We start from the raw sequence: 27,010 nt of genomic DNA on the forward strand, positions 1-27,010 counted from the left end.
CGTCTTATATCCGTGATCGTCTTTTCACCAAGTGCTGTACTGGTAGAATTTAAATAATCTCTTGCCTATCTAAACCACAAGATGGCGATACAGTAAAACTTGGCCTACTTACAAAAAATTGAATACTGATATCTTTCACTTTAGCACAGCTTAGGGTACGAGATGAAATATGAAACTTAAAGATGTTTTGTAGAAGTTTGTTTTGAATTTCGCGCAAAGTATGATTCTCACTATTTTGGTATGAACGACACACTGGTTGGTGTCTTCAAAGAGGCCCACCAAGTTGGCCACACTGGCCACTTGAAGAACTGTGACGATGGAGTTCTGGAATCGCAGGTCAGTCTTGAAGTCTTGAGCTATTTTCTTATCAGCCTGTTGAAAGGTAGTTTGCGGAAGAGCTGCTCAATGGACTTCTGGTAAAGGCAGATAATATGAAAGAGGTTTCTTTTCACACCTGCGGTTGAAGCACTTTTTGGAGCATATTTAATAGCTAGTATTATTATGGGTAATTCACCCCCTGGGTTTTCTTGCATTTTGTTTTCTAGAGGATTACGTTTTCGATATGAAGGGTCTGTAAGGAAGCGACATAATCCATACCGGGTACCAAGACCTGTGAGTTTGTTTGGTTGTGTTTAATTCTGTGATGACTCTGTGTTAGGAGACCCTGATTTTGAAGTGATAGATAAGAGGGAAAACAACTAGTTAACATTAATCACCGCCAATATTTGGGCTATTCGTAACGAACTGAAAATTAGATTATAACGCATTTATGACCGAAATGGCCACCATGTTCTTATTTTGTTTGGGTCTTGTGTTTGAGAAGTGGTGCTACTAACCATGTTTCGTTCTTTCAGGTATGTGTATGTTATAACAGTAATCCCACTTTTTCTTTAAGAAAACTCTTTACATGGTAAATGGTATGAACTGATTGCCTTTCTATTGGTTTCTGATTCAAAATTATCGTCTCTTAAACCTGAATCACTAGGTATCTCCGACATGGCAACCTATCCCATTACGAGCATAATATATCGCTCAATTGTACAAAGAAACTTATAAAACATGTATTGTTTTAATAATAATTTCATTTCTACTGTATATGACAATTTTAATTGAGTTAAACAGTCGACTCCTCTAACCGCTTCAAACATCACATGAGCATCAACTTGATCGAACTGTCGTTACTGGTAACAGACTGTGATAATAATTATTGGTTTTTTAGGGCCTTGCATAGCCTGGGAATCAGTACATTCGACTCGTAATCTGTGGACTGAGGGTATGGATCCACTTAACGGTACATGATTAACCTTTTAGTCATGCAAGCTTTATAACTGACAACCAATCCAACAGTTCTTTTGTAAACGAGAAACCCCACAATTTGTCAGTTGATGATGTTGACTAGTTGCTTTCCAGTAATACATCACTGCGATAATAAGGACGTCTAGGACAGATAACTCTGGACTATCTTTGCGCGAATACCCAATCACACAAAATCTCAGATGTTTGGGTGAATTGCGTGATTCTAAAGTCGTGTACGCTCAAATAACAATATGAATTCAATAATCAAAAGTATAATCACTCAGCTTCATTATTATGACAAAATTTACTGCAATTTAAAGTCTAGTCTCAAATTCTCAGGTACAACTTATCAGAGTGATGTTTTCTAATGAATGATCGACAGGTTTGATAAAGGAACAAAAAATAATCTGAAAACAGGGAATGTCAAAACCTTGGTGATGTCTAAATATCATGTATTTATAGAAGGTGATAGTACTAGCAGCTTTATTATTTTGTTTCTTATGGTGAAATATTATTATGAAATGTATGTGAATAAAGAAGGAAACACACAATGGAATTAATTCAGCCTTCAAAAACATAGTTGTAAAGTGTAAAACTTTACTGTAAAAACTGTAAAAACAGGGAATGTCAAAACCTTGGTGATGTCTAAATATCATGAATTTATAGAAGGTGATAGTACTAGCAGCTTTATTATTTTGTTTCTTATGGTGAAATATTATTATGAAATGTGTGTGAATAAAGAAGGAAACACACAATGGAATTAATTCAGCCTTCAAAAACATAGTTGTAAAGTGTCATCTAAAGAAAATACAGAAACATGCAAATTATCTTTGTTTACCTAAAGGTGACCTAAGAAGTTTGAAACGTTGTTTTTAATAAAAGTTTTAATACCCATACTAACCGTATTGAAATACAGTGTTACTTCAAGTAGGTTTCTCGTGATCACGAAGTTTATTCTGTTGAAGACGCCAGAGAAAAAACCTTAAATTTATATAACAGTCTGATAGCAGTAGTAGTAGCTTGGTTAAGTTGTTGTTCTATGAAGCGATTAGAGAAGCTGGATATCTGACAACCAAACTCTCATTCGACATGATGCTGCTTTCATCAAACAGATAATTGAAGTAAAACAATACATAAGACGCTGAACAACTAAATGTAAATAGAAGAAATAAAATGTATTGTCCCTTGCTGGTACAGCGGTAAGTCTAAGGATTTGTAACGCTAAAATTAGTGGTTCGATTCCCCTTGGTGGACTCAACAGGTAGTCTGATGTGGCTCTTGCTGTAAGAAAACACACGCTCACCTCAATAAGTATTGTTTTACGAGCGTTATAATCTGACAGACATTTCCACTATTTGTTGGCTAATAGTTGCTAGTGTGTAAAGTTTACTAGTTGTATTTCCTCTTACTCTGTAACTTCACTTATACAGAGAGCTCTCAAGCAGCTTTTCGCGAAATTCAACAACAAAAAAATAAAGTTATTTGGACGTCACTCTATTAACCCAGAACACGTTTCAAAGACGAAGAGAAGTATATGCAAATATTTATTAAATTAAACATTTATAGAAATATAAAAAAACGTTTCATAAACTGAAATGTCACATTAACAAAAAACGCATTAACGAAAGCTTTCATTTATATTAACTTACACTGACACTAGTTTGTTAAATGATTTATACTTAAGTTTTGGGATGATATTCTTCTCAGTTTATTGGTAGTTTAACTGAGAAATGGACATGTTAAGACGCTGGGTGCAAAAGTACCTTAACAGCAAATAAAGAGATAGACAAGCGTAAAGTCGGAACACGTAGTGGGTTTGGGTTCGAAGCTCCGTTACGCCAAACATGCTAGCCGTTTCAGAGATGGTGGAGTTATAATGTGGCGTGCAATATCACTATTCGTTAGCAAGTTGGCACTGGGAGGTGATGACTAACTACCCTACTTCCACTCTTATACTGTTGAAGTGGGGACGGCTATCGCAGGTAGCCCTTGTGTAACTTTACGAAAATCTTAAAACAAAATAAACATATCACGGCATACTTATCCAGTGTAACAGTGTTTTTTTATATAATTGTTTAATTATGCTGATGGTATGAGTAGCCTAGCCCTCAAAGTATGAGGTGCTAAAGTCTTGGATAAAAATATTTTTTTTATATTCTGTATCGATGTTGAGGTTCACACACATGTAAGAACTACAGAGTAAATGTTCGAAATGTAACAATGTAACGCATGACCGGACAAAAAGAATTTAGAAACTAAAATAACTACACGTTCTTTTTAAACAGATTTGGGTTTTTTGTAATAAGTATTTAAAAACTTGAATAACTCTGGTAATTAATTAATTTTTCATCATTATTTTTTATTTGGTAGTGTAGATTTCTGAATTAAGTGCAATTCTATACAGTGGGCTGTCTGCGCTCTGCCCTCGGCAAGAAAACAGTTTAGAACAGCTCTTTCGGTAATGAAATCCAACTATTATTACATAGTCTGAAGAGTACGTCTAAAACGTATTAACAATAAGTAGTATTAGTAAAATTGAAACACTTGTGTGATTAACAGCAATAAGAACTTTTTCATGTTAACAAAGCATCAACTGCTATATAATAATGAGAGAGAAAATATTTTCTAAAACGCCATTTGTATGTCCAGCCTGATACTATATGTAGTTTATGTGATTTTTTATCAAAACAACAAAGTAAGTTGCTTCAGACTGATTGAGACAACGATACTTTTTCAGGCCCAGCATGGCCAGATAGTTAAGACGTTCGAATAATAATCGTAGGGATCGAATTCCCTCCAAACATGCTTCGCCCTTATCTTACTTATACACAACACGTTCGATCTGTCTTTAGTTTGTATGATGTGGTTCCAGATTGTTAATACAATTGCTGTACCACTCTTGTTTTCTGAATTAGCTCTACATCTATATTTACGTATACAAATTAGATATTTTCATTTCTGAATTGGACTGAATACGACAGAAAAATCAGTAGTTAAAAGGGATTTGAATTAAAACTTTTAATTGTAATTTCACTTGTACAAACAACACAATATCGACCATATCATTACTGACGAGGCCTCTTGTTATCACCAGAGATCGTAAAGACGATAAGATTCGTAATGTTATTTATAAATACAAATAACAGTGAGAGGGTGTAGCTCAGTGGTAGAGCGTTTGCTTTGCACATGAAAGGTCCCAGATTCGATCCCCGACATTTCCACGTGTACATTTTAAGGCCCGGCATGGCCAGGTGGGTTATGGCGTGCGACTCGTAATCTGAGGGTCGCGGGTTCGCATCTCCGTCGCGCCAAACATGCTCGACCTTTCAGCCATGGGGGCGTTATAATGTGACGGTTGGTAAAAGAGAAGCCCAAGAGTTGGCGGTGGGTGGTGATGACTAGCTGCCTTACCTCTAGTCTTACACTGCAAAATTAGGGACGGCTAGCGCAGATAACCCTTAAGTAGCTTTGCGCGAAATTAAAAAAAAACAAATAACAGTACATAAAACTACGTCAGAGAAGCAGGGAGAAAAGCACCCACATAAATGAGCACAATCATCAACCTTGCGTTATTGAATATAAATACGACCCTGGTCACAACATCTCCTTTCATTCATTTTACATTACATTTACATGAAGTAAAACCCCTCTATAAACAAATAAGCTGGTTCTTTACTACATCTGTTCATGAATGGTATTTCAACTCATTTGTTATTGGCACGCTTATACTTTTATATTTCAAATGCAGTTCTCAAACCCTCACTGGAACATTGTAAATAATAATTGTTTTTCTCTTTTTTCTTTTCGTACAAATCCTTCAAAACTTTCTTGGTGATAACCAGCTGCATTTCTTCTAGTCGTACACTGCTAAATTAATGACATCTAGCGCAGATAGCCCTCGTGTAACTCTGCGCGAAATTAAACAGACAAATGTATGTAATATAAGTTCAATGTTTTCATTAAGTGCAAAGTATAGGAATTAATTTCAAAATATAAACATTTCAAGACTTCCAATTTTGAATCAAAAGTGTTGAAGTAATATACTTCATTATGAATTTACAGACAGCAGAAAGTATTTCAGTAATAGTTTCTTTCATCTCACAGAAATTAAAAACGTCATTCTAAAGAAAAAGAAAATAGTTTTCAAGGCTTGAACGGTAATGTTGATACCTATCAGGAAACGATACGTTTTGTTTTATATCGTGTAATTCTAATAAGATATGAACTATCACATTTTGATATGATATGGTTTAATAACTTTAATAACATTTCTTATTACTACTACCTGTCTATCTCTTAGTACTTTAATTCTCTGATTCGTTAAGGTTATTATTCCATCACTTTTATCTGGTTTCAGAATCTTTCACTGTCTGTTTTATTAAATGATTGTTCGAATGTTATTAATTCACCTCAAAATAGAATTTACAATTTGAAATATTCAAGAACTAGAATATCCTCGACAACTGTATTTATCACATGATAAAATAAATTTCCGTCTTCAATAAACACCAGTTCTACTTTGTTGTCTTCATGTCCCACCAAAATTATTATATTCTGTTTTAACGAATTCTGGCACCTGTTTGTTTGTTTTTTAATTTCGCGCAAAGCTACACGATGGCTAAACGTCCCTAATTTAGCAGTGAAACCAGTTTTACACTAAACTTTGCCAAATACAAATTTTGCAAGGGAAATACCAAAGGAAATTAAACGTAACTCATGGCGTAACATAATTGAGAAAGAGAAAAATTCTGTGTGTTTTCATAAAATTCCAAGTTTCTGTGATTAGTTTAATGAGTTGATTCAGTTACTAAATATATAAAGAAATAAAAGTTTGTTGTTAAGAAACCGTTTTGGAGAACGAGTTTTATTTTTCACATGAATCTCGCACTGTGTAAAACTTTCTATTCCTATCAGTGACAGTAAATGAGCTAAAAAAGATTTAACTTTCTCTTTTTTTTTCAGTGTATGTTCCAGCAGAAAACCTCACTTGCACTCGAGGATACCGAAGAGATGCTGACAGGTGTTGTAGGTATATATTATACACAATAACGTTAATAGTTTCTATTTAACACAAAAAGAAGAAAGACTTTTAATATCATGTAGTTTTGATACAATAAATTTGTTTTTTCATAATAAACTTGTTGATAGGACTATAAAAATTAACACTGAGTAAATAAATGCCAAGCTATGTACTTTTAACGATTTTAGATCCATGTCCTCTTGGTCACTATGACAATGGATTCCAAACTAACTACCTGTCGTGCCCAGGAGGGACTTATATGGCACATTTTGCTTCTGATGCCTGTATATCTTGTCCTGGAGATGAAATTACTGACGAAGAAGGAGCTGATAATAAAGATCTTTGAGTATTGGTTTTCTTTTATTGTTTCTTTCAAAGTTAAAAAATGTTTATTTTTGTTAAAACACATTGTTATAATAAGACACTTCTTCATAACTTCCATGGTTTTTATTGTATCAAACAGCTTTGGTTTTTTCGGAAAAGCTTTTCCAGGAGGTGGCAACAGTTGTTGTAACGATTTAGTGTGTTAATATTTTTTGTAAGAATCTTATATTTACATAAAAACATATATATTACAGAGTAGTATTGTTTTGGTAAAATAGTTAACAATTATATATATATATATTTACTTTTACGAAATGTTTCCCCTCTTCTGTGAATGATAACATCACGTAGTCATTCTATGTACCTGATATTATAACTAAAGTTCTTATTGAAACATATATAAACAGAGCTTGTTTGTTTTTTGAATTTTGCGCAAAGCTACACGAGGGTTATCTGCGCTAGCTATACATAATTTAGCAGTGTAAGATTAGAGGTAAGACACCTACCACCAACTCTTGGGCTGCTCTTTTACCAACGAATAGAGAGATTGAACGTCACATTATAATGCCCCTAAGGCTGAAAGGGCGAGCATGTTTGGTGCGACAGAGATTCGAACCCGCGATCCTTGGATTACGAGTCGAACGCTTTAACCTACCTGGCCATACCGGAGCTCTAAACATAGATTTTCCAAAGTTTGGTTTTAAGAGAAAGACTCCTAACACTATGAAGAAAACGTTTACTCAGAAATTTTATGTTCACATAATTGTATTAAGTTATACGACTGAATGTTACTTGGCGCCACTATTTTCATATTAAGATACCATTGAAATTTCAAATATATCTTAAAATAACTACTTGATGGTTCTAGTACACGGTGAGGTATTAATCAGTAGTTTGTTTAACATTATCTTATAATGCGAGTAATAATAAGTTTATACAAATCGTTCTTTACTGGTAGTACGCTCGACTCCTAATCTGTAGGTCACGGGATCGAACCTCGTCACACCAAACATGCTCACTCTTTCAGTGGTAGTGTTGTAAAGTGACGGCCAATCCCTCTATTCCTTTGTTATAGAGTAGCCCAAATGTTGGCCTTGGGCGGTCATAACTAGTTGCCTTCTCTCTGGTCTTACACTGCTAATTTAGGGATGGCTAGCGCATATAGTTCTCGTGTAGCTTTCCTTCCAATTGAAAAACAAACAAACAAACTTTACTACTAGTGTATTATGGGTTTCTAGGAAGAAGACAAATAGTGGTACAAGTTAGGGATTTTAATATAACGGTCAATCCCCTCACACGGTTTTAAGATGGGCTCAAACACTCAGACAAATACTATTGAATAACTGTGTTTCTTCTAATATATGATTTCAAAATTAGGAACAGCAAGCGCTGGAAGCCATCTCGTAGCTTTCCGTGAAATTGAATACCAAACAAACATATTGGTATCTCAATCACACACCTGTGTGCTTCACGTCATTACTAAGAAGACCAATTAGGATTATAATAATATTTGATCATCAAAACGTTAAAAGTTCTGAATAAAAGAATTTTTACCAAGTTAGCGAAAACATCGTGAGCAGTGACTACGGTGTTCAATGTTTGTCATCGAAATGCTGTTGTTATTCATATATGAAATTCATACTGAAGGTCCAGTGAAGAAACCTTTGTAAAAATGTCTGTCAATATTTTTGTGCTGTAAAAAAAACTTACCAGGCAGTGGATACGATTCATTAGATATAAACGTATTAAGTACCATAATAAGTGAAGAAACTAATTATAAAGTTTGAAACGGTAAGTGAATAGAAATTAATCAAAGATGGTTTGTTTGATTTCTGTTATATATTCTTACACCTTTTGTGAGTCGAAGTTAATATAACTAAGTGTTTCATATTGAGTTGTATAATAAGTTACATATATCGAAGAGAATGGTGAAATATTTGTTATATAGTCTAATAACATGTGTTTGGAAAACCAGTTGGATTCTTATTTATATATCAGTGAGAATGAATTGATGAAACTGTGTCTAGGTGATAAGCTAAATTGGATTGTAAATAGTGTGTTGTTAATAGTATTGAATACGGTTTAAAGCAGTTAGTTCGTTTCTCGCTGTATAATTTATAAAAATGAGTATAGATGTCCTGAGCTTGTTGGATACATGTTGGTAGCTTGTTAAACCCACCAGAGGGCACTTTGACAGATAGCCATGACATGCTATTATCACATGGTAGTTCTACAAAATACCCTTTGGTGATACTAAGACATTCATATTTGACAATTTGAAAACGTGAAGTATTGTTGAAAAAACTATGTAAGTTCCTATTCGATGATCTCTTGAAGTAAGTAACTTAGGGACTAAAGAAACTAACTGAATTCACTTGAGTGGAATAACTCTACTAGTGAAGAGTTCAAGTAATATAATAGAAGTTCTTTTTTTCTGTGTTATTTATTCGTTTAAACTGAAAAATATATTTATATATAAACAATTTGCAACTTTTTAAATGTTATTATAATTGTTTAATATATTTGCTTTTTTAATTTCGCGCAAAGCTAAACGAGGGCTATCTGCACTAGCCGCCCCTAATTTAGCAGTGTACGACTAGCGGGAAGGTAGCTAGTCATCACCACCCACCGCCAAGTCTCGAGCTACTCTTTTACAAACGAATACTGGGTTTGACCGTCAAATAATAACGCCTCCTTAGCTGAAAGGGCAAGCATGTTTGGTGCGACGAGGATACGAACCCGCAACCCTCACACTAAGAGTCGAATGCATTAACCTTCCTGTCCATTCCGGGCGCTGTTTAATATTAAAATGCATTATAAATACAAGAAATGTCGTATTTGTATCTCACAATGACTGGTACGTGTATTAACGTTTTAAAACGTTATTCTATGCTTATCAATAAAAGTGTTAATACCCATACCAGCCATTCTGAGATAGATTTTTATTTCAAGTGAATTTCTCGTCGTGAATATTATCTTATTTATTGAATTAAAATTTTAAATATGTTATATCAAGATTATTGTTGGGCTTAAAGAATTATACACATTATTATTATTGTTAACTTACATTTGAAGTTTTTACGAAATCGGTAGAGTAAGTAAACTGATTTTAAATACGACTCTCTGTCTTAAGATCCAACTGAAGTGGTTTCGACATCTACGCTCCCCTCGGTTTCAATATCTACAATTACAAGATACGTTTGGTGGACAGCACTCATTTCGATATGTCTTATTGCTTTGTGGTAAGTTATATGTCATCTTCAATTACATTATAATTAAAGTATGTGGAAAATAAGGAGTAATCATTTTAAGATATTGGTTTCTGTACTCACACTGCTGTTAGAAACATCTGCTTTCATGTGTGGTACTATATTCATGTATCTGTCTTCTTACGAGATACAGTGTTGATAGATCTGATTTCAAGCAAGGTATTAATGTGAAACCTCCGCCTTTATATGAGGTATTATTTTGGTACATGTGGCTTCATGTGAAGTACTTGTTCCATATGACGTGTCATGTTGTTACATGTGGCTTCATGTGAAGTATTACGTTCCATGGGTCGAAACATTATAACTGAATACACTTGTCTAAAGAATCCATACAATTATTTGTTGGTTAAGCATGAAACACATTTATAGTTATATCTGTAACCCATTATCCATAGCTTATTTAATAATAATATGTATTTTAATGGTCTTGAAACACGTGATTCTTATTTATTTACTTTTTGTAATGATCGTGCAGCGTTCTTTGTTGTTTCTACAACTGGAAAAAAAAAACTCGGGAAGAACGGAATGTTTTGAAAAACCGTGTCGAACACAAACAACCTGGTGCTGAAAAGATAACCACTAATGAATTGGATATATTGGAGGCTGTGCCACTGATCCCTGAATGTGAGAAGAAGGTCCCTACAAAGAACGTTAAGAAGACAAAAACTAATATACTAAGAAAACAAAAAGTGACCAAACGAACAACCCTGGAGATGATATATGAAAACGACCTTGAAGAAAGGAATACTTTGGTTCGAAATTCAATTAAGTTCTTATTCATCTTACAATTATAATTAATATTTGGTACAAGTAAATTTACATTTTTATAGTTAAAAACAATCCATTTTAATATAATGTATACTACGTCAAACTACGTGTACAATATCAAACAGATGTTGCATGTTTAAAATCAATGTTGTTAATACCTTGGGTTACCTCCAACAACTGAGAAAGATGTGTTCAGAGAATTTTTAATGTTCAGAGTTGTTTGAATATATGCGATTTTTCTTATAAAAGAGACCTACACGTGTTCGATACTATTAAGGTCTGATAAGTTTGTATGCCAGTAGAACTGGGGAATCACCTCTTCTGCAGTCTCACTACACATTGGAAGACAATTACCATCCATTAAAACGAAGCCAGAGCCAGTCGTAACATTATATGATAGTGTAAGAAGTACACATTACCTCTACTAATGTCCATTGCATTAATAACATCTGGAAAACATAAAGATCAGAATGTCCTTTCGTAATTTTTCATTCATTACAGTTAAAAACAATCCATTTTAATACAATGTATACTACGTCAAACTACGTGTGCAATATCAAACAGATGTTGCATGTTTAAAATCAATGTTGTTAATTCCTTGGGTTATCCCCAACTACTGAGAAAGATGCGTTCAGAGAATCTTTAATGTTCAGAGTCGTTTGAATGTATGCGATTTTTTTTTCTCCAAAATAAACCTACTTACACGTGTTCGATACCATTGAGGTCTGATAAGTCTGATTACCTTTACTAATGTCCATAGCATTAATAACATCTGGAAAACATAAAGATCAGAATGTCCTTTCGTAATTTTTCATTCACATACATACTACTACTACTGATAATGAATTATTAAATATTTTAAAGCATCATAAGGTGCGTGATTTACTCCAAAGTTGCAGAAAAAATAAGACAGTTTGAATATTATTTCTCTCTGTAACATGAAGTAAATAACTAGTCATTTGTAGTTTAGATCACATAGCTTTTCATGCTTAATTTATATAACAATAAATTGAGTAGAACACTTGACATTTAATTATAACCGTACTTTCATCTTGTCAAGTTATATAACAATAAATTGAGTGGAACACTTGACATTTAACTATAACCGTACTTTCATCTTCTCAAGTTATATCACAATAAATTGAGTGGAACACTTGACATTTAATCATAACCGTACTTTCATCTTCTCAAGTTATATAACAATAAACTGAGTTGAACACTTGACATTTAATTATAACCGTACTTTCATCTTGCCTGGGCAATAATATAAACAATCCAGTTATTTTTTGTGAACGTTAAAATATAAATGGAAAACAGTATTTAAGCTATTGTCTCCTGTATATCATTCTTTATTCACTACGTGAAACAATGTTTGAGATAGTTTTCCTAGTTTCCAGAAAATATTTATGAGGTAACTGAAACCAATTTCATAATTTATAATTTTCATAGAAAGATTTGTTTGGTTTTATACATGTTATAGTAAAATTATTACTCAAATTTTGAGTGTTGCACCACTAAACATAACAATATTCTACATCTTCAGAGCGGAACACCAGCATCAAAACAAAGAAAATCTGTCGAAGAATATATACAGCGACCTCTGTCTGATAGACATGTGAACAATTATGATGAACTAATTATCGTTAAACCAAACAGTAAACAAGGACATCTCAACGTTGTTATTCTCATTGAGAATTCTGACAGCCAAGACACGTTTATCATTGGAAAAGCTCGGAAACAAACCTGATTTTTCTTCAAAACTAGGAAATAGAATTAATAAACGAATTTATAAAACCGCCATTGTTAATATGCTCTCTCTAGAGGTAAGAGAAATAAACATGGCTTTAATGTCCACACTATACAGCTACACGAATGGGATTGAAACTTACAAAATTGCACAAAATTTTTAAATTCAGTATCATTGATATTATTGGTTTATCAGAAACTTACGTAGTAATTTAGCTATTTACATTTATGTACAAGTAAATTAAATATAAACTTTGAAAACTTAAAATGTTAACATTTTATCAGAACTATTATTTAAATATAAGAGACTGTGGCTTTAGTTCAACAATTCACAAGCGTTTTTTTCATGTTTTTTATGATTTTTTTTTGCAGTATTTACTTATTACGACATATAATGTTAAAACTTGAATAAAATATTAAACCAAAAGTAATGAAATGTTTATTTACATATTTTTCGCCCATTTAAATGTAACAGATATTACACATTAAATGCTCATTTCAGTACTAATTGTGTTTGTTTATATTGTTTGTAATACAGCTCTAAGTATATTGACTGTCACAATATACGTCCATTAATTCACAGTTGTTACACTAAGATTTGCATGCGACATATTTTACTGAAATGCAGAATCTACATGGGTTTCTTCAATTTCAACGTTTGATGTGTATGACATCGTTGATTACTAAGCTTAAGTCACGTATTGGTTTTTCAATTATTACATTGTTTTAGTTGAAAACTAAAAGTTGAAATACACTTTTACTTTATATCCATCAGATGTGCTAGAACTCCAAATAAAGACAGCTTAACTGACTATCAACCATGGTTAAATAGTTCACGTGCACGTACAGCGTGTCCTCTGCACAAGGAACAAGACTCTTTCCATCATCATGGAGACATGTTTTGTTTTCTAGAAAAGGACGCCGGTCTTCTGTTGGGAGTTCATGTTTTCAGAATCAAGGTTTCCGTTTGGATATTGTAGATTGTGCGCATTTAGAAAGTCGATCAAAGTGCAAACAGGCAACTATGCTTTAAATCTGTTCTTGTACAACTACATACAACTTGATGCAGCATTTTACGACTGAGCAACATTCTTGGAGTGTAAGTTAATAATCAACTAGACCTTTCTTATCATCAGTTTTACCATCATCATATTCAATACACGTGCTCTGCCTGTAACTTAGTTGTTGTTCTAGTGGCTGGAGACCCGGCATGACCAAACGTGTTAAGGCGAGCGACTCGTAATCTGAGGGTCGCGGGTTCGCATCCCTGTCGCGCCAAACATGCTCGCCCTTTCAGCCGTGGGGGCGTTATTATAGTGGTGTAAGGGCGTAAACTTGCTGTTGTTTCACTGGAGACTTTTTTTTTAACACGTTGTTATAAGTGACTTTTGGTTAACTTCAGGTAGCGAATTCCACATCGAAAAATTATATATATTTATAATACAGCTTAAAGTGTTCAGTAGCACATTACAGCCATCCTAGTCCCAAGGTGTCATGCTGACACAAGGTTACACCAAGTCTCAATTAATGGGTAACTAGACTGTATACTAAGCACAACGCTTTTTGTTACGCAAAAGCAAATTTCTTTCACAATGCTTTGCGCAGTTATGTCCAATAAAACTGGTTTACTGTGGCCAAGTTTATTTTTTATTTTATGTTCCTAGGTCGGATGTAGGCCTGACATGGTGTGATAATTAGGGCGCTCGATTCGAGATATGCGGGTTGGACTACTCTTCACTGAACGTGTTCGTTCTGTCGGCTTCTATTGATAGTGAGATATTTGACAACAATGGTTTTCAGTCAATTAGTTATTTATATTTATTAACAGGATGCACTCATTGACTTTATCTATATCTGAAATTTTTATGTAAAACAAAAGTAAGAGAGAGAAGTCAGCGTGTTAGTTCAACTACCTGGTTGTTTAAGTGGTGAAACTCCTTCGTGAACTCGTTCATAATCACCTCAGATTGAAACTGAACACATCTTTGTGGTCAGCCGTGTGTCAGAGTCAACAATCAATCTCTACCAACACTTTCTTCTTTTAGACCACAAATATATATACAGTTTAACGTTATTGGGTTATTCATTAAATGTGGAAGAGAGAAGTGAAAGAAAAAGTTATTCCAGAAATTCCTTACTTTCCATGTATTTAGTAATAATAAAAACCTATTGTTAAGGCATTGAATTATTACTTTCGGATATACTATGTCCAACTGGAGAAATTAAAAATTCATCTTTAGAACTGATCGTGATTATCTATAAACCCTGAAAAAGAAACAAAAAAAGTAAAATAAGTCATTTTGTTGAATATGATTTAAACCTTTTAAGAAAACCAAACACTATGTATTGTTACCACGTGAACAGAGAATATCATTGTTTTCTGTGTTTCTTTACTGTTCTGCCTTGTGACTGAAATTTAAAGATGTATTTGTAAATAATAATATAAATATACATGTGTAATGTAGTACAACTGAAATGTGATTGTATTCTAAAAAATACTGGTCCTCTAAAACAGAACAAATGAAAATCAGTTGCATTTATTAAAGGCGAGTTTTATACTAGTCTGTACCAGCTGTGGTTACATGTGACTAAATGATTTGTGTATTAAGAAAATGTTGCATTGGTAAGTAATCAACTTTTTGTATTATCTTACTTTAGAATTTAAATTTGTTGAATGCCTGCAAGTATAATTAACTAAAATACGTTACCATTTGTTACATTGACTTACTGTATCATATTTATTTCAGTTTCTATGACTCAACAGTAAAAACTAGATTAGAATAGTTTACTTACCACACAGTTTGTCATTAAGGCTTGTTTGTCTGTGTTTGTGTCATCAGTAATAGTAGTACAAGACATACTCAAGTTGAGGGGTTAGTATAAGCTGATACTTTGTGTTATGTACAGTGGGACTAGGAAGCTTTCATTGTGACTTTACACAATGATATAGACATATGTTTTCTTCGGTTCATCTTGTATAAAATGCTTTCTCCTGCTCAAGCAATAATGACTCCTATTTCTTATAAGTAATTTGTAGCTTGGTATTTCAAAAACTTCTCTCATGAACATTGTTAATATCCAACTAAGTCTCAGTGATACTGACAGTATCAAAATTTTCAGTTTTCAGAACAGCCAGTATCTCTTATGTTTTGTTGTCTCCTGTACAATCGGAACAATTTACATTTATTATAACAGTAGTTTTATCTTGTTTTAGCAAGTTAGTATTTGTGAACATACAAAACATAAATGTAAAACAGTATTTAAAGCTATTGTCTGCTATATATTACCAATCTCACAATTTGGGACAATGCTTGAGATATATTTCGTAGTTTCGAGAAAACGTTTATCAGATATCTGATATCAATTTAAAATTTAAAATTTTCTTATAAACATTTATTCAGTTTTACTCATATTGTAATAAAATGATTGCTGCATAAAGAATAAATTATATATTTTTAAAATGTTCATTAATTGATTATTGTTATTAAAACATTTTTTTTTCGATTGATGAGTGTTGCCTCACTAATTATGATTTACATCTTCAGGCAAAAACATCAGCTTCAAAAGAAGTAAAAGATGATGAATGTATCCAGATGGAGGTGTCAAACAACACCAGGCCTCCGTCTACTGAACTTGTCTACAATGCTGATGAAATTGTCACTCTAAGACTTGGCAGTAAACCAGAACATTACCAGAGACACGTTTTTATTGTTACTGAAAAAGCTGAAAACCGAAACAAATTTATTTCTGGGAGAGCTCGAAAACCAACACCCATGTGTCAATTAAAACGTAGACAAAACAAACATAATCTTATTGGACATGATACTAAAAATAATAATCAGGTTAAATATGTTGATATCCCTCACAAGATTGTTTTTACAAGAGATCCGAAACTGAAACCAAAACCCAAAAATTAAATAACCCATGGGCTGCTCAAAAGCATACCATATTATAAAGAATTACTTTACCTTATCTTATAAGTTACTATTTTTTACATTTTACTCAGTGATATAAATAATAAATAAAACACACATATGAAAAACAAAGAATATAATATTCGCCTGGGTCTTCTCTATTTTGTTGTCAACTGTCATGAAACTTAAGCTCACGTTTTGATGTACTAAAGGTATTGATACAATCAATAATGTTTTTATGTAATTAAATAATACAACTAAGAACAGAGAATAATAATACATGTGCTTCTCAGGTTGAACCGTAATAATGGCCGGGTGACCAGAGCAGTTGAAAGAAACGATGAATTATCATGTTACTGTTCTATGATATTAGTCACTATCTATTTATAACTGTACGTTACTTTGACGGGTAAAACATATGGGTTTCTTCTTAATTATAACTGATGTGTAAAGTTCGCTTTAGAGATTTTAACTTTCATTTTAAAATTATACGCACCTCACTTCAGATATTTCCTAATTGCGATTTTAGGAGGATTTTGTGACAGTCTCACAGATGTAACTATCCAAATCACCAATGTATATTTTATTTACATGACTTCTAGCGCAAATTTAGGTTGAACACAAATTTCATATATCATATTTAGTGGGAGTATTTGCGTACAGATGGCAGCAACATAGGATATTTTTTTTTGTATTTTCAGGAGTGAAGTTCAGCGTAAACCTATACAATGGGCTGTGTGTTCTCTGCCCATCACAAACATTGAAACCCAGTTTCTTTGGAATTGTAACTGCGCAGACATACCGCTGAACTTCTGGGGGTCGTTCAGAAAGTTCAAGAAAGAGTTTTTGTGATTGTTGTAGCACGAAGTTTAGCAATTATCTTTCTGTAATCTGCCCTCTCAAGAAATTGAAACCCAGATATTTACATTGTAAATCCGTAAAATAAGCGCTAACTGAAAGGTGAACATTCGAAGGAGAGCTAAGATTTATAGCAGATGTTCTGAATAATTTAGTTAATTAATCCATTTATAGATGTTAAGATATTTTGCTATTCTGGTTTAATATTTAAAAAATACTTTGTTTAACTCGAATAAATGACTGCAAATTAGAAACACAGTAATGTAGAAAAGACTTAATTAACATAGAATAGTACTTAATATGATACAATACAACACAATATTTCATCTTCGACCACTTGTTCGTTTTAGTTATAAGTACTTAACATGCACTCTCTGCCTGGTGAATTTTGTGCAAAGTTACTAGAGGGTTATTGCATTAGTTGTCCTTAATTTTAAAGTGATAAATTATAGAGGACGGTAGGAAGTTAACACTATCTGTCACCAACTCTTAAGTTACTCTTTATCATCGAATATAAAGATTGATCATCAGATTTCTACACTCCAGTTTTCGGCAATTGGGTTCGTTCCTGCAACCAATAGATAGGCTATGTCTCAAAAGTTACTTTTTAAAAAAAACATCAGACACGTTTAAAAATCTGTAACACAACTCGCATCAAAACAAAGTATATCATGTAAAAACAATAATCAATTCAGATTAACATGGTTGTTTCAATAATTTGCAAAAATACTTCTCACTTTCCTTGTCACTCTCTTAACAATATTGCGTTACTTGAGGGGCCTGGCATGGCCTAGCGCGTTAAGGCGTGCGCTTTGTAATCTGAGGGTCGCGGGTTCGCGCCCGCGTCGCGCTAAACATGCTCGCCCTCCCAGCCGTGGGGGTGTGACGGTCAATCCCACTATTCGTTGGTAAAAGAGTAGCCCAAGAGTTGGCGGTAGGTGGTGATGACTAGCTGCCTTCCCTCTAGTCTTACACTGCTAAATTAGGGACGGCTAGCACAGATAGCCCTCGAGTAGCTTTGTGCGAAATTCCAAAAAACAACAATAACAACGTTACTTGAGATAGATGTAATTTTTAGATGAAGAAAATTACGACGAATAAACAAAACAGGCGTTTTGCAGGAGAACCAGAAGAATATTTCTCCAAATAAATAAAATGGACACTTTGCAAGAGAACCATAAGAATTGCCAGTTCTGTTACGCATTATGATTTATCTCGGAGTCTCGGATTTTTTATGTTACGTATTAATATTTCTAACAGTCGAAAATTTTAATTTTAGTTTAGAAGTTAATTAAATGTTAATAAGCATCAAAATTATGACATTTGCCAACAATATTAATATATGTAACTTTGTTTGTTAATACAAATATATTTTACTAAACAAACAACAATACACTTTATAACAACAGTGATTACTAATAATTGTTACAAACGATGGTTTATATACAAGAGTTTTACAAACTTACAGACAATATTGAGTCTTATATCCAGTCTAAAACTGAATATTTTTATTGACGGTCTAATGCACGCCGAGCCAATTAATTAGCTAGTTAGCTTGGTTAACCTCATACCGCTTATAAATTTGCTTTTTACCGACGAGATATTTAATGTCCTCGTAGAAATGAAAACGTCCGAATTTAATTTAGTGAAGTTAAAAGGTTTGTATCTTTCTAAATCTGTAAAGTTCCTTGTCAAATTCTGTAGATTTCCAATTAATAAGCGTTATTCACAATTATAGCTTCCGAGGCTGTCCTGTAGCTGACCAATAATATTCTGTTACCGTTTCTGGGCTAGCTGCTTTTGTACGAATCACGCGAGATTCTAGAACGTACAACAATGTTCGAACATGCTAGCATGTTCGAAAAACAAATATTTTTCTACAAATTCAGAGAACAGGTAGGAATTGCACAATACACATTCAACAATATACGTCACACTCATCAAATCGAAGCGCGTCAACTGAAAAAAAGGAAACATGAATATTTTATTATTGTGTATCATTTAGGAAATAGGTAAGCAACGTCTCTGGCGTGAATATTTTATACAATACATGAATTATTGCTATAATTCATTGGTTTTGAATATTCAAGAAAATAGTTTATAGAATATTAAGCAGGTCTTTCAATACTACTGCTCAGCTATTTGATGTCTGTCGAACTTCGCAGCGTATGTGTATGAAGATGGTATTTGGGCACGTACTTATAAAATTTTCTATCCTCTTATTTTAAAGTTGTAAATTTTCGAACGTGGTTTTAAATTTAGCTTAGTTTATAAAATTAGAATAGCACAAATGCAGTAAGCGTAACTATGTAATTAGTTTACAAAAGAATACTGGAAATTACAGTAATACTTCGGTTACCGTACGTCACGTATGTGTATAAATATACATATTACTAATTAATCATAAATGTTTAAATTTTAATTAGATTTCTTAAAACATAGAAAGTAAGTGAGAAATGCATTGAAAACATTATTTCTAGATACTGTGCTCGTGCATAGAACAACAGCACGTGCGTTTCTAAGTCTTGTTTAGCTTTGTGGATAGAGTGTGGAGATCATTTTGTAGACTTCAAACATTAACTTTTTAAAATGAAAAATATATAAAATTACTGAATTAGTATCCTCAAAATCTCTGTAATTTAGTACGGTCTCTAAGTAAAGTATATGTGGGTTGAAAGAATCCCATTTCTATTCAGAGCAACGACTTTTTCATTACACATCTACAGTTTCGGCAAAATTCTTTCTTTCGCTTTTGAGGCGGAAGGTTCTTATTTTATATTTAACTTGTATATATCTCATATTCGAGTTCTAAATCCTCCGGTACTTGTAAATATTATATGGTGGGCGTAATAACTAGAAACTGAGCAGTAAGACAACTGGACGTGTTATGTGACACAATAACCGATACTATTTTCTATATATTTTCTTCTAAATTAAGAAATTAAAACGTATATAATTTTAAAATTCAAATTATAAACTACGTTTTGCTGCCAATCTCATTGACTTAAGTGGTAAACATGGTATTTAATAAAACTTTTGAAAATAACACTCCAAACGTCGTGACACGTGCACGTTAACCTACATTTAAAGTTTTTATCTTACAAACAACCAAATATTTTAAAGAGAGAAAATATATATAATCTATACTCTTGGATGAAAAGAATTCATAAATGAACAGAGACAATGGATGGAACTTAAAAGTAAACTACCATTCAAGAAACAACATATTATACCAATTGGCCTGAAACTATTTAGCACTTCCATATTCTGGAGTATCACACAGTCTCACAATTTATTTTTAACACTGTCTTTTATCCTTTCCAATTATTATTGTTTCTTAACAGTTTCTATTTTCATTCTATTTATTTTTAAAGCTCGTCATAAAATATACTGTAGTCCTCACTATTTTTGTATCTCATAAAATAGTTATATATGTAATATGTTAGTGTAGCTATATAGTTAGTATTACAATTGTGCTTTAATGTTAGAACAACAACAAACCAAATATAATAATACGTATATTCATAGAGTTAGTTATAGGCACACTAACTATAGAGAGAGAGAGAGAGCACTCTCACACATTGATCAATCACAGACTGTGACGTAATAGAGGTTTCAAAACGGCCGCTAAAACAGGAACAATATCAACAACACACTAGCACGTGTGAGTTTCGAAGGGGGTGAGAATTACCTGAGAAAACTATATAATTGTCTTAACATGTCTGCAATTATTGCAATTATGAAGCAAATTGCGTGCATGAAGTAAACTTACACAGTTAATAGCCAGCCTTATTGTCGAATAACAACCAGTGGGCATCAAAACGTAACTGATTCCGTATAAATTTAGTCTATATTTACGTATGAGTACGAGCCATAGTGCCTAAATTCGCCAATGAGTTTATATATGTTTCAACATATTATTTTGGTATACACACACAAAGTATTCATATTTGCTCTTTTTGGAGTTCTTCGAATTATAACATTTTGCAATAATAGAAAAAGAATTATTGCAACATCCAGTTTTGATTTTAACATCTATATAACAAAATAAACTACTGTAGAAAATTGTTAATCATTATTCTGTCGAAAATGCAGATTCATCACTGATACAAGAATAAAATAGTCTTCGTCAATTCATGACGACGGAAGACCTCTCTGTTATTGACATATCGAACAACCATGGTGATGCACGAGTATTTTACAAAATAGTCAACTGATCAACCTGACAATTTGTGTGACGTCATGATCTTCCTCCTGTGGGTCATGATCAGCACAATGTTCAGTCATCTCACCGTAGACAGACAGACGAACACTTGAATCATGTTAGAATTTGTAGCAGTTTTGCGATAGAATCAGTTTTCCTTTTCATTTATTACTTGCATACTCTTTAATCGTTTTGTACTTTTTTAGCTTGTTTTTAACTGCTTCAAGCTGATCTTTCACTGGGACAATTGAACAGTATGAATGCTCGACACATGACGTATTTTTCTTTTCTTGGCAGGTACTGGATATGTTTGCTTGATTTCAGGAACTCGTTTTCTTGGAAGTGGTCTACTTTGTGATTGTACAACTTGCTTATATCGAGGATGACCTGGGATGATGGTAGGCACTGCCAGAGGCAGACTTCAGTTCAGACTTCAATATGTCATGTTCTTTTATTCTCTTAAATGCACTCCTAGAAATAGATGATAATTATTTTTTAAGTTAAGCAGGTTTTCACAAAAAAGGCCATTGGTTGTTTGTTGTTATCTCATTTTTTAAACAGAGCGAAAATTAAATACACGTGTCCTGTAAACAGTAACAAACATAGACAGTCATTATTATATATTTTATATATGTTATAAAGTCATTGAGTTTATTTTTCAAAAATAAAAATATGAGTTTTCTTTTAAAAAATATTAATAAGTATTGACGGTGTTGTCCAAGTAGTTTTATAGCTGTCATTTTGCCAGAAAGTTTTTACTGCGTACCCTGTCATGCCTGAAATTCTTCACGACTTACATTCTTCAAACATTGTTGACGAACTGCTTCATCATAGGGAAACCTAAAAGTAAAATTGTACTGTAACTGAGTTTAAGGATACACTTTCCGACATCTCTCTGTTACATCTATTTAAAATCTTCTTTTCAAATTTAAAATTGGACAAGAAAAAGCAGCATTAGGACCAAAAACGAGCTTAGTCTGTGCCTAATTTTCACATGCGGTCATTGTCATTCATGATTTGGCTGCTTGATCGCTTATTCATACCTAAATACTAGTATATGTAATACCTCAGTACACATCAGTACCATATCAAATTTATTTCTGACGTCCAATACCTTAATTAGGCCTACGGTGTATAGCCTAATAGATCTAGTAGAAATTGATACATTACAATACAGTTTGGCCCTTTGGGCCTTGACAGATGCAAAGCAGGCGATAATTTGCAACTGCTCGAGCTTGAAAGCCTTCATTTTGAAAGAAAAGTTCATAAATATGAATACTTACTCGTGGAAGGAGATTCCTGAGGCCTTTTTACACTTATTTGTGCAATTAAAACAATATCAGCTCTCGAGCATTGTTTGAGAAGTTGGTAATTATCCGTCAGTGATGGCTCGGCATGGTCAAGTGGGTTAAGGTGTTCGACTCGTAATCTGTAAAGAAAAATAAAAAAAATGAAAACGCGAACACTTATAGTTATCTTTCAAATAAACGTGTTGAAATATTTTTATTGTATTCACAGACTGACAGAGAGAAAACTTCTAAAACAGAAGGTCCGACATAGCCCAGTTATAAGGGTGCTAGACTCGTAATCTGAGGGTCGCAGGTTCGAATAATCGTCACACCAAACATGCTCATATTTTCAATCGTTGGGGGTAATGTTATGGTCAATCCCACTATACGTTGGTGAAAGAGTAGCCCAAGAGTTGGCGGTGGGTGGTGATGACTAGCTGCTTTCCCTCTAGTCTCACACTGCTAAATTAGGGACGGCTAGCGCAGATAGTTCTTGAATAGCTTTGCGCAAAATTGAAAACAAGCAAACAAACCGTCAGTAACATTCAGATGTATTTTCCCGTTTTGACAATGGCGGCGACTTCCCCATGTCTTCACACAGTCACGTGATCAGAGCTCTCTCTATATTTATAACTCATACACTGTAGAACCGTGCATATACTGTAGAACGCACGTTACGTCAAACTATTGTTTAATAATAATAATAAATATATATCTGGAGTATAAAGGTAGATTTTGATTAAACTTTGCAGAATGGACGACAACTGCGTGTTGTGGAGACACAAGGACAAAGTGTATATTGTAGTTTTTCAAAATTTTTATCAAAATTCCTACTGTACACAGTACAAGTTTTGAAATAAAACATTGAATTTGAATATATTAATAGTTTCATTTTACATTCACTTACTGATAAAGTATATTTTAGAACAACATACAGCTTTCATAGTAATATTAATTATTAGAACATGTACGATATTTCGATCACTGTTGCGATCATTATAAAGAAGACAAGTTTTTATAGTAAAGAACGTTTTACCATTTAAATCAATACTGAAAATCTAACAACGTATTTAAATTATAGAAATGATTGTAGTTACTTATTCATGTAAATATTAATGTATCTCAGAACAGTTTTACAACAGTGTTAACACCCACACCAGCCGTCCTGAGATACATTTTTATTTTAAGTGAGTTTCTTGTCAAATAAATATTAATCCCCATGAATTTTTAAATTATTTAGGTATAGTTAAACAAAACAATAGAATGACGAATCAATATAAAATATGTGTAATATTTCATGCAAAATATATAAACTAAGGAACATGTGAAGAAGAACTATCAAAGATATATTGAGACAAGTTTGGGTGTTTTTTAACTGTGAGATTGTTTGATTTTATAAATAAAGTTTCTCCGATTTTTCTTCTGTTAGTTCTGTTCAGAAAAACTGTATATTTTTAGTAATATTTTCATGGACTTGGGAAGGTGTTTATTGTTGTTCTTTTGGCCTGACATTCAAGTATGTGTGTGTTTTTAATGTAGTTAACGTTAATGAAACATTTAGTTTAGTGTATAATTTCTTTATTGATGTTTTCTGTTGTGTACATAGTGTATCCTAAATTTAGAGTGTCTTTTCAAGTGCCTAGATTTTGGTGGTTTACATGTTAATGTAATTTTCGTTGTATGTGTTTTTTCTATTAATTTTAGTGGTGAAATCTTGAGGGGGGTCATGTGATGTTAACGTTTCAAATATTAATCGTATCGTTTTCTCTGTGAAATATTTGTTGTTGTTTTTTAGATTGTTTATGTTAGAAAAAATATGTTTGTTCATCTTGACAAGCAAAATCAAAGAAAACTTCATCTGTATATCTAAACAAAATTGTAGGTTTCTATTTGGAAGTGACTGATTCGTGCTGTACAATAATGTGATACAACAAATGAACTTTCAACTACCGGACAATGTATTTCCCACGGCTTCTCCGTGTGACTGAACTATGTTCGAATTTTTGCATTGAAAATAAATAAATGTAGCTAGTCGTAACATCTCAATAAGATGTTTATGTTTTATATTGATTCTCTTTTTTGAAATCTTGTGAAATGTTTTCTTCAGCAAAGTTGCATTGCTTTGTGACAAGGGGTTTGAAATATTATGTCTGAATACACTTAGCTGAGAAATAGAGTCAATTATTTATTGCTCAAGCATGAGAGTACTGTAAAATTATATCTGTAGGTAGATTCGGTTTCAATAAATAAAGCTGCAACCCAATATCTCTAGCTTATGTAATAATGTGAGAGAAAGACCTCGACAGAGAATAAAGAGAGAAATTTCGGGACGGGGATTCGGACCCGCTATACTTAGATTACGAGTCGATAGCTTTAACCACCTAGTCAGGCCACGACCACTTATGGTACCAGAACTGAAGTGGAGGAAGCTATATACTGACTGTCTGCCTTCCCTCGTGGAAAGTTTCAGTTTTAAGATAACGTAAATTAAACACTAATTCCTGCAATCTAATCTTGATTAATATATATATTTGACTCTTGAACTACTCTTGTTTGACTGTCACTCTTATAGCATGCAAACACAGCACCAAAGTGCAGGGCATTATTTCGTTCAGTAGTAAATGGACTTAACCAAGAACCCTCAGTCCCATAGTCTGGACCACTGGTAGTTCGCTTAAAGAAGTGAGCAATAGGCCGCAAATGCTTTTATTGTTTAAGCCCGTATTCCTCGCATTCGTGGGTTAAGTTTGTTGTTTTTCTGCATGATTCTCACTGTTTTCGTATGAATGACACACAGGTTGGTTCTTCCACCAATCTATTCCTGTTTGGCCAGTTGGTCCTGCCCATCTATTCTGTCTTTGGAAATGTTTGTTTTATATACTTACTTCACTGTATGAAGTGTTTATAACCAATGAAAAAGTCACAATTTCCGTTAAATGATTTTTATGCTATTATAAAGTATCTTCATGAGTAAACCCATTTTTGTGTTGTAGACGCGAAATAATTATTTTGTTTTACATACTACACTTGCACAACTCAAAAGGTTTAGCAGATTGTAACATGTGAATACAAATTATGTAAAGACAGAATATCACTCTTTTCTGTGTTTCTTTATTTATTGTTCTGTGTTTTGAGACAAGTTATTGAAATTTAAGATGCATTTGAAAATAATGATTATTATATAAATATACATATGTAATGTAATACAACTGAAATGTGATTGTATTCTACGAAATTCTGGTCCTCTAGAACAGTTGCACTTATTAAAGGCCAGTTTTATACTATTTTTATGAGTTGTGGTTACATGTGACTAAATGATTTGCGTATTAAAAATTTGTTGCATTGTTAAATTAGCAACTTTTTGTATTATCTTACTTTAGAAGTTTAAATTTGTTAAATGCCTGCAAGTATAATTAACTAAAATACATTACATTTGTTACATTGACTTACTGTATCATATTTATTTCAGTTTCTATGACTCAACAATAAAAACTAGAGTTGAAAGTTTACTTACCACACAGTTTGTCATTAAGACTTGGTTGACTGTGTTTGTGTCATCAGTAGCAGTAGTGCAAGACATAGTTGAGGGGTTAGTATGGGCTGATACTTTGTGTTTAGTATGTACAGTGGGACTAGGAAGCTTTCATTGTGACTTAAGACTATGATATATATATATGTTTTCCTAGGTTCATCTTATATAAAAATGCTTTCTCCTACTCTCGCAATAATGACTCCGATTTCTTATAATTTGTAGTTTGGTATTTCAATAATTTCTCTCATGAAGATTGTTAATATCCAACTAAGTCTCAGTGGTACTGATAGTATCACAATTTTCAGTTTTCAGAAGAGGCAATGGCTCTGTGTTTTGTTGCCTCCTATGCAACTGGATGATTACTGTTACTTTCATCTGATTACTGGAGTTAATCTTGTGTAAGTCGTTGTAAAATAAAACGTAGATACCTGAGCATCAAGAACGTTTTACGTTAAAGATCAAAAGTTACCATTCATAGCTGAGAACATGGATAAAGAATTACTAAAGTCTCAGAAATAAAAACCTATTCTGAAGAGACTGTTTCTGCAATTCCAATAATGTAGTTGGAATACTTTCTGAACAATTTGAACTATTATCTTTGAAACTCAAACTTGTATTGCTTCTGTTCACTTTCAGAAGGGAATGTGTTTCTTATTTTTGTTTTATGTTGCTACAGTTTGTTTCTATGAAGAATAATAATTTTGTTTTGTCTTACTACTGTTAGCTTTATTGAGAAAGTTTTTGTTTTGTGTTACTACAGTTTCGAAGAGGAGCGAGTGTTTTATATTTA

General features: G+C 33.0%; 1 protein-coding gene across 1 annotated transcript; it reads left to right on the forward strand.

Annotated features, from left to right (window-relative positions):
- The first annotated feature begins 240 nt into the window (after nt 1-240).
- On the forward strand, nt 241-12,565 carry LOC143245527 (uncharacterized). The gene is made up of 5 exons (XM_076491890.1): nt 241-382; nt 6,259-6,321; nt 9,774-9,882; nt 10,385-10,661; nt 12,221-12,565. Exons 1-5 carry the CDS (start codon nt 241-243, stop codon nt 12,422-12,424), a joined length of 795 nt encoding a protein of 264 aa, XP_076348005.1. The 3' UTR covers nt 12,425-12,565.
- Nucleotides 12,566-27,010: the final 14,445 nt, after the last annotated feature.

Source organism: Tachypleus tridentatus, chromosome 2 (assembly GCF_004210375.1).
Source record: "Tachypleus tridentatus isolate NWPU-2018 chromosome 2, ASM421037v1, whole genome shotgun sequence".
Lineage (NCBI taxonomy): Eukaryota > Metazoa > Arthropoda > Merostomata > Xiphosura > Limulidae > Tachypleus > Tachypleus tridentatus.